The sequence below is a fragment of the Herpailurus yagouaroundi genome, unplaced genomic scaffold (genome assembly GCF_014898765.1).
Source record: "Herpailurus yagouaroundi ecotype Mexico unplaced genomic scaffold, PumYag 428, whole genome shotgun sequence".
In the NCBI taxonomy this organism is placed as follows: domain Eukaryota; kingdom Metazoa; phylum Chordata; class Mammalia; order Carnivora; family Felidae; genus Herpailurus; species Herpailurus yagouaroundi.
In genome coordinates this window covers 2,650,659-2,660,061 of record NW_024412645.1, presented here as the reverse complement: position 1 = coordinate 2,660,061, position 9,403 = coordinate 2,650,659, and the positions used below count along the sequence as shown (strand labels likewise).

At 56.0% G+C, this 9,403-nt stretch overlaps 1 protein-coding gene across 8 annotated transcripts in view; it reads left to right on the top strand.

Annotated features, from left to right (window-relative positions):
• Positions 1–27: 27 nt before the first annotated feature.
• EMID1 (EMI domain containing 1) overlaps positions 28–9,403 on the top strand; it is a 48,862-nt gene continuing 39,486 nt past the window's right edge. For all 8 annotated transcript variants that reach the window (XR_005786999.1, XR_005787000.1, XM_040463771.1 and 5 more), the window contains exons 1-3: positions 28–163; positions 8,596–8,709; positions 9,203–9,306. Coding sequence is in view for 6 of the 8 variants with exons in the window: in XM_040463771.1 (XP_040319705.1) it covers positions 63–163; positions 8,596–8,709; positions 9,203–9,306 (319 nt within the window). In the remaining 2 variants the exon portion in view is untranslated. The remainder of the gene's footprint in view (positions 164–8,595; positions 8,710–9,202; positions 9,307–9,403) is intronic.

The following is a 9,403-nucleotide window of genomic DNA, read 5'->3' as shown; positions in this document are numbered from 1 at the left end:
GGGGACGGCAGGCTGGGGGCGGCGACGGCGAGGGGCCGCGCGCGGAGGGCGCCGGGCGCAGCATGGGCGGCCCGCGGGCCTGGGCGCTGCTCTGCCTCGGGCTCCTGCTCCCGGGAGGCAGCGCCGCGTGGAACGTCGGGGGAGCCCAGTTCTCCGGACGCAGGTAAGGGCTGCCTCCCACCACCTCTGTGCCCTGCCAGCCCTGGGGCCAGGACTCCAGGCACCCCCCCCTTCCCTCCCCCCAACCTCCGTGCAAGCCAGGGATTGGGGAGGGGACCTGGTCCCCCACCTCAGTGCCGGCCGGGATGGGAGTGAGGGACCTGGGCAGCCCAGCTATCTGGCCCAAGCTCCCGGCTGTACGGGGGTCTCCTACTGCAAGTGTCCTGAGCCGGCGTTCCCCTACAGCCTCCTCCACCCCTCCACCACCGCTTCACCTCCAGAGCCCCAAAGGAGGGGGAAGGGGAACAGCCAAGGAGAAGCCCGCCTCTCAGGACTTCCGTGGCCCTAGCTCAAGGGACCCCCTCCCTGCACACAGGAAAAGCCCAGCACATCCCCTAGCTGACCCCCCTTCGGGAACCTCCACCCTTTCCCCTCTGCTCTTGGCTTTTTTTAGTACCCTGGCTATTTATTTCCCTCGGAGGGAGAAGACAGGGGTGGAATTTCACAGTCCGTGGGTCAGTGGTCACCCCCAGGGACCTGGCATTTTGAACAGAGATGGGAGAGAGTATTCTGTGTTCCTGCTGCTGTTTCTGGAGCTGGGAACATTCTCTCTGTTGGTGTTTGTGGAGCATCTCCCCAGTGGGGAGTTGAGCCCCTTTATTTGCCGTGTGGTCATTAATCCTTCAAATGAGGGATTTGAATGAGGTAGGAAGCACTATCCCCATTTAGCAGATGAGCAAACTGAGGTCCCAGAGAATTAACATAATGTTCTAGGCTCTTGGGCCATTAGTAGAAGTGCTGGGATTTGAATCTGTCTTTCTGGCTTTGATAAGTGTTTGAACCTGTCCTGGCCCCTGTCCCGGCTGCAGCCCCCACCCCTGCTGGGGTCCTCTCTCTCGAGGGCCAGCCCTTGTCTGAGGCAGACAATACAGAGTAGCCAGGCCTCTTCAGGCCTTTTCATCCCATTCAAAGGCCTTCCCCGGCCCCCACCCCCTAGGGCCTCAATTCTTTAATTCTTTTCAGAGATTCCCTTTCTCAGTGGTCAGGGGCCAGCATGCCCCTGCTGGGCTAGCAAGAGCAGGTGACATGGCTGGGGCTGGAGGGCAGAGGTGGTCAAGGCATCATAGGCCAGAATAGCGGTTATCTGAGACAGGGACAGGCAGGTGGCAGATATCACAGCCGCCACCACCTACTACATGCTGAACACAGCTGACTTGGGTTGGGCATTTTACCCGCATCTACCACCTCCAGAATCTTCTTCCCAACTGCCATGGAAGGCATGCATTTTGATGGTTCCCATTCCATAGAGGAGGAAGCTGAGGCTCTAAGGGAGGATAACACCTACCCAGGGCATGAATGTGAACCCCCAGGATCCTAGGTGCTAAGGTGACCGAGACCCTAAACTCGAATTCCCAGTGTCAGGCTCAGGATGATGGTTGAGGGGACTGAAGGTCCAGACTGCCCTCCGGCCAGTCCAGGGCAGGGCCTTCCAGCCTGGGCTTCTCACCTCCTCACAGCTTCCTGCGTGGGAGCAGGATAGTGGCTCTGGGCAGGTATCTGTTGTCACTGGGGACTGTCACCCCATCTGTTCTCAGAAGGCTCCCAGTGGCCTGAGCATCACAAAAGCCCTGTGGGCGGTGCTGTTGCTCCCATTTTACAGATAAGACTGGGGCCCAAAGAGGAAAAGTGGCACCTGGATCCAGGCCAGCCAGTTTCCCAATCCAGTGTCCTTTGCGTTGTAGCAGTGGTCAGCTGTGGGTCTGGGAAAGGTGTGCAGCTTATGGTTCGGAGGTGGGGGCTCTGGCCCTGGCTCTGGCACTCACTCAGTGTGTGACCTCAGGCAGGTCACTTCATAGCTCCGGGTCTCTGTTTCCTCAATGTTTCCCTCTTTCCTCCCCTTGTCCCCTGCCTGTTCTGAGGGTGGATGGTCCCCCATAAGAAGAATGAACAGTGGTTCCTCCTATCACTGACATTAGGTGGAGGAAGGGACCCCTAACTCGAGGAATCTGTGGTCCTCGGCTGCCAGGACCTCCCCTTGTGGCCACGTCCCAGCATTGTTGGAGACAGCATGGGGACGTCACACCCCATCAGCACTCCCTCCACCCCCAGCCCAGCACCCCAGGCGCCCCTTGGCAGCCAAAGGATCAGAGGCAGAAAAGAGGCTTTGTGCTTGGGGAGGGGGAGGCCCGGGAAGGCATCCAAGGAGCCGCCCCAGCCCCAGGAATGTGGCAAGACTTTGAGACCCCCGGAACCAGGGTGCCCGGGGGCTGTGCAGAGCTGCCTTGGCTCACCCCGGCCCCTGTGTACCCCCCCCCCCCCCCGCCAATCCCTGCTGGGGCTGCTTCCTGGCCCCCATGAGATCCCTTCCCACCTGAATCTTTATTTCCTTTAACAACCCATCTCAGCACTATGGCTCTAGAGTAGAAGCCATCACCGCGGCCTGGCCTAGGCCACTTCCCTCTGCAAGATGGGCTTCCTTTGGGCAAATCCTAGAATCGAGAGGAGTGGAGAATTTTCCTCCCCAGCCCCTCCCTGGGGAGCTCAAATCCCAGCTCTCTGCCCACATGGGTGACCTGGCCAGGTGACTTCTCTCAGAACCTCAGTGTCCCCCTCTTTAAAATGAAGAGCCTGAGGCGCCTGGGTGGCTCGGTCGGTGAAGCGTCCGACTCTGGATTTTGGCTCAGGTCATGATCCCAGAGTCCTGAGATTGAGCTCAACCAGGAGCTCCATGCTCAGCGTGGAGCCTGCTTAGGATTCTCTTTCTCTCTCTCTCTCTCCCTCTGCCCCTCTCCCCTGCTCACATGTGCATGCTCTCTCTCAAAAACTAAATAAAATAAAATAAAATAGTAAAATAAAATAAAATAAATAAAATAAAATAAAATAAAATAAAAAATGAAATAAAATAAAATGCAGAGCCTGGCAATTCCTATCCCAAAGTCAAAGGAAGGACCTGTGGAAGGTACTGTGCTGGTGTCTCTCAGCGAAGCCACTCTACCACAGCAGTGGGGTGTGGAGCCAGTGTCACAGTTCGAGAACAATAGCTATTAGCACTGTGCTTTACAGTTTGTGTGAGAGGAGATTCTGCTGTCCCCATTTGCAGATGGACAAAGTGAGGCGCAGAGAGGGTCAGGGTCCAAGGTCACTGAGTTAGGAAGCAGCAGGGCCAGAACTGGAACTTCTCCTCCAGAGCGGGGCTCTGGCTGTGATCACCCTGCCCCCACCGTGTACATCTCCTTTCTTTCCTCTCCTTTTCATAACGGCCCTTGGCCCCTGGCCTGCTTGGCTGCCTCCTGCAATTAGCCCTATCACTGTTCCGGATCGCAGCCCTGGGCCCTGCAGAGACAAAGTCCCCTGGGCCCACATGGCAGGGGGTGGAGGGCAAGTGGGGGGGCCCTGGTAGGGGTAGCTGGTGCCACACCGAGCTGGTCTGGCCTGTTTTCTCTCCTCCAGCAGCCTCTGGGGGCCCAGGAAGTGCTGAGTGGGAGCAGTGGCAAGCCCGGAAGAGAAGGGCTGCCCCCTCCCAGCTCCTGCCCTCGCCCCGTCCCACAGGCTCAGCCTCACTGGGTTCTTGGGCAACTTATCACTGACCCGCATCTCAGAAAAGAACCCCCCCACCCAGGGGTGCCTGGGTGGCTCAGTCGGTTAAGTGGCTGACTTCAGCTCCGGTCATGATCTCGCAGTCCGTGAGTTCGAGCCCCGCGTCGTGCTCTGTGCCTGGAGCCTGTTTCAGATTCTGTGTCTCCCTCTCTCTGACCCTCCCCTGTTCATGCTCTGTCTCTCCCTGTCTCAAAAATAAATAAAATGTTAAAAAAATTAAAAAAAAAAAAAAAAGAAAGAAAACCCCCAGGGACAGTGGGATGTAGGCAGGCTTCCAAGTACAGCACCTATCTCTGGGAACCTGGGTCCTGGCTCCTCTGCCCAGGGCCATTGCCTGTTCTTGGTCATTCAGTCATTCAGCAAACCTCCCTGGGCACCCTCAGGCTGAGCCCCATTCTAGTGTGGCCCCTGCCAGTGCCTTCCCTCAGCATCTGCAAGGAAGGGAAAAGCTCAAGGCTGCCTTGAGTGGCTGAAGGTGACCCCTGGAGGTGCCTCACCTCTCCTGGGATCTTAGGACTGAGACTTAAAGGACAAATAGGAGTTTGCTGGAGCAGGGGGAGTGGGTGCTTTCCAGGCAGAGGGAATTCGAATGCAAGGACAGGGCTGGCAGGGCTCACAGGACGATGGGGAGCCTTGGTGGCTGTGGACTCACAGCAGGCAGTGGCAACCTTAGGTCTGTGCTTTAGAAGGAGGTCCTGCTGCCCCTGGAAAGTAGACAGAGGGGCCAGGCCAGGACTCTTCAGAGGAACTTGGGTTTATCCTGGGAGCAGTGGGGCTGGGGTCGTCAAGGCCTGGGGAAGGGTGGGCGTGGTTATTGGTGACTCCCCGCCCCATCCCAGGGGAGTGGCCAGGGGCTGACCTTGAACCCCACATGGCCTAAGTATCCCCTCCTGTTTAGTCAGCCATCAGCTCCACATCTTTTAAGCAGGGGATTCAAGCAAACTCCAGCTCGTGGGAAATAAACCAGGAACCCACATGGGGGCAATTTTAATTAAGGAAGAAGAAAATCGTTTTCTTTCACTGCCCCCTGGTATAAAGAAAGAGGGGCAGGTCAAGCAATTGTGGGCAGTCACAGGCCCACCTCCCCCAGCCCGGTCCAGGGCCTGGGCATAGAGGGAGGCGTGTGTGCACAGGGCCATTTGCCTGACAGGATGATCATTCTGTGGCTGTGTGTCCTATTGGATTTGCCTACGTCTGACTGTGTGCTTGAATGTGTGTGTGTGTGTGTGTGTGTGTGTGTGCTTATGTGGGTCTGTGTGTGTGCACATGGGTACACGTGTGTCCAGGAGTTGTAGGCACTCATAAATACGTGCGCGTGTGTCCGTGTGTGTGTGTGTCTGTGTGTGTGCTCACTGCATTGATGGATGTGCATGCCTTTGCGTGTGTGTATACAACCATACACTGGGACGGAGTCTTCATTCCTGGTGCAGGGGCCCCTCCAGTATCTGGAGCTTCTGACTGTCCTCTGCCCGGGTTGCTCGCTCCCTCCCTCCCTCCTTCCTTCAATCCCAGAGCCCTAGGGCCAGCCTGAGGAACATCACACAGGCTGCAGGGAACCCCCAGCACCCCTCAGGAAGTGCCTTCCAAAACTTGCACCCCAAGTTTTATGCATTTTTCTGGATAGGAACCACAACTGACATCACTTTCTCAAAGGGGCTTATGCCCCCCCCAACACCAAACAAAACTCAAACAGCTCTAGGGACCCAGAGGATCTAAAGAGTGGGGCCTTTTTGAAGAAATGTATTTTTTTTTTTTTTTAACTTCTAAAATCACCCACCTGCTCATTGGGAGAAAATTTCCAGCCTGAGGTTAAGAGTGCCAACTCTAGGGTCAGATGGACCTGAATCCCAACCTTTACTGTGTTGTTCATCTTGGGTGCCTGGGGCTCATCCCAGACCTGAGAGCCTCAGTCTTCCCATCTGTAAAGTGGCACTCATAGTTGGTATGTGAAAGGCTTTGGACCCAAGCTCCTGGTGTGCAGCACGCATGATCATTGAAGGCTGCTGTTACTGCAGGAGACAGAGCAGATGGAAAGCTCCTCCCTGCCCCCATGGGTGGCAATTTGATGTGAGCATGTGATTTTTCCTAACTTTGCACACATAGCTATATATGTGCATATACATATAAATAGTCTTTGAGCTTTCTCTTTTTTAAATTTCTTTAAGTTTATCTATTTTGAAAGGGAGCATGAGCTTGAGCCCGGGAGAGGCAGAGAGAAAGGCAGAGAGAGAATCCCACGCAGGCTCCCCCACTGTCAGCACAGAGCCCAATGTGGGGCTCGAACCCATAAACAGTGAGATCATGACCTGAGCGGAAATCAAGAGTTGGGCAGTTAACCAACTGAGCCACCCAGGCACCCCTGAGCTTTTTTTTTTTTCATGTGATGTTTATTTATTTTTGAGAGAGAGAGACAGAGGGTGAGCAGGGGAGGAGCAGAGAGAGAGGGAGACACAGAACCCTCAGGCTGAGATGTCAGCACGGAGCCTGACACACTGTGAGATCATGATCTGAGCCAAAGTCAGACACTTAACCACTTAACTGACGGAGCCACCCAGGGCCCCCCACCCCCACCCTGAGCTTTCTTATTTTAATAGAAATCCAATCCTTCTCTGTCCGTTGGTCTGCACTTGCGTTTCTCAATCAGCCAGACATGGTGGTCTACATGTGGAGAACTTGGGCTCTATCTCGCATCTGGTTTTCCACGTCCAGTGGTCCTGTAGCTGTTTAGGCTGTTCCCAGTGTCGCGTGGTTCCCAGCAGTGCTGCCACAAGCCCCTGTCACCTCTTCCATGTGGTGTCTGGCCAAGGGCTATGGTGAGCCTCTGCCAGGTCATTGGTCTAAACAGAGCCATCCCTTCTCCCCACTTTGCCTTTGGCTAAGGCTGTTTCTTCCTTCTGGACTTATCCCAGGGTGACAAAACGGTGAAGGGACTTCCCCAGCGTCCCACAGCGAGTTAGTCGGCAGGTCCCGGCCAAGGACATTCTCTGATGGGTGACCAGGGTCGGGGGTGGGACGGCAGCTGGGAGAGACTGGATGTCGGTGGTGGCAGACATCTCTGTGATGGCTGAGACATTCCAGCGGCTCAGCAGCCCTCAGCCCTGCCCAGGGTCACAGGCCCTGCATTTTTTGCCGGGATTGGGAAAGGAGGGACTGTTTCAGGTGACCCTTTTCAGCCAGAGCCTGTCACCCCACCAGACTTTCCTTTGTGGTCTTGAGCCTGGGGTCAGCAGGTTCCCAGGCTGGGGCCTTCACAGAACCGTGGACCGTGGCTCAGGAGATGGGGAGGAGACAGGAGCTGAGATCTCTGGGATGAAGTCAGGGGCCAGGCTGGGCCATCCACATTCCTGGGTGCAAATCCGACTCTACCAGGCACCAGCTCTGGTACGTGAGCAGTTGTCCTCCCCTCCCCAAGCCTCAGTTTACACCTTTGTAAAATGTAGGGAGGTGCCTTCCTGACTTACTAGGAAGGTAATGTAAATATCCTTAGCATACAGTGGGTGCTCAATAAATGCAATGCAATTATGTTTTTTGTTTTGTTTTTTGTTTTTTTAGAAAGAGAACACATGAGCAGGGGAGAGAGGGACAGAGGTAGAAACAGAGAGAATCCTCCCTGCTGAGTGTGGAGCCCAATGTAGGGCTCGATCCCACAACCCTGGGATCGTGACCTGAGCTGAAATCAAGAGTCAGCTGCTGAAATGACTGAGCTACCCAGGTGCCCCGCAAAGCAATATGATTATTAATGGGCATTTGGAGAATCCAGTCCCCCATGCTTGGGACATCTGGCTATCACACAGAGGGGACACAAGGATAAGTGAGATAGGGCCTCTCTTCTGTCATGCCAGGGGAGGGACAGGGCAGACATGAATCCTCAGCCTAACTCAGCGAGACAGGTATACAAAGTGCTGCAGGGGATCCCTGGTAGGGAACCATCAATTCTGTTCAGGTAGGGGTGGAGGTGGAAAAGGACTCGGGGAGAGGTGACAGCACAGTAGGGCTTTGAAGGTCGGAGGTGCCAAGTGGAGAAGTGGGGGCAGGGTGGGCCCAGCGTGTGGCAGTGGGCCCAGGCAGTGGGCCCAGCGTGAGTGTGTGTGAAGGCCTGGAGGTGAGGGTTCACAGCAGATATGAGCACAGGAGATCTGGAGGGCTCCGAGTGAGGATGAGCATGAGAAGAACATGGCCAGGTTTCCATTTTTTTTTTTTTAATTTTTTTTTTCAACGTTTATTTATTTTTGGGACAGAGAGAGAGACAGAGCATGAACGGGGGAGGGGCAGAGAGAGAGGGAGACACAGAATCGGAAACAGGCTCCAGGCTCTGAGCCATCAGCCCAGAGCCTGACGCGGGGCTCGGACTCACGGACTGCGAGATCGTGACCTGGCTGAAGTCGGACGCTCAACCGACTGCGCCACCCAGGCGCCCCGCCAGGTTTCCATTTTATGACATTCTCCCTAGGGAGCAACTGAGGGGCAAGACGGGGGCTGCTGCTGTTGTCCGGGTGGGAGGCAGGAGGCCCTGGTGACCCGGATGGAGAGAAGTAATATCGAGAAGGGAGAGCGCAGGCAAGGATGCCTTGCTCCCGTCTTGTCCCCCGCAGCTCAGTCCCCACGACCTTCCGAGAGCCCCCAGCACAGCTGCCCCTCCAGAGCTATAGGAGTCACTCCTCAGCCACAGTAGCCCAGAGACTCCTGACTGGGGCCCAAAGGACTCAGAGCTCGGGGGTCTCTCTCCCTAGAGACTCAGGGCTCCTGGAGAGAACCTGGACCTCCTCACTCATCCTCCCCGGGGTCCTGGGCAGAGGCTGTGCATGGCACCTGAGCTTCCTCACTATGGGTCTGTTTCAGGAACTGGTGCTCCTATGTGGTGACCCGTACCATCTCATGCCACGTGCAAAATGGCACCTACCTTCAGCGAGTGCTGCAGAATTGCCCCTGGCCCATGAGCTGCCCAGGGAACAGGTAAGTGAGACCATGGTGGAACAGGGGCTGGTGGCATGCTAGGTGGAGGCCAGCAGGAGCAAAGGCCTGGTTGTGACACTGCATCGAGAGTGCAGGGAAATGCAGGGGCCCCGAGGGTGGGCGGAGCAAAGGGAATATTGGCCCCGTCCCCATTCTCAGCACCTCCCCTTAGGCTCCTGGGGCACTTGGAGGGCCTCCTGGTGGAAGGATTCCACCATTTACCCACATGCATTCATTTGGTGAGGCTTCACTGCTCGGCAGGACAGGCCAACCCAGCTTGCAGGGACTTCCTGTCCACTTAGTATCTAGATCCCCCCACCCGGGGAGTTACAAGGGATTGGAAGGGCTGAATCCCTATATAGAGGAGGAGAGAGGCTCCAGAGGGGCTCAGAGGTAGCAGAGGACCCTGGAGTTTGTCCCCACGGACATCCAGGTTGGTGGGAAAGGTGGCAGAAAACTCTGTCTGAGTCCGGCCCGCTGGACACTCTTTCAGCTACAGAACCGTGGTGAGACCCACATACAAGGTGATGTACAAGACAGTGACCACGCGTGAGTGGAGGTGCTGCCCCGGGCACTCAGGGGTGAACTGCGAGGAAGGTAGGACTACCCCGAGATACAGGCCAGGTGCCTTCCCTTGGGCGCGTGGGTGGGAGTAGTCAACCCTTGCTAAGTCGGTAGATGCTAAAGTGGCCAG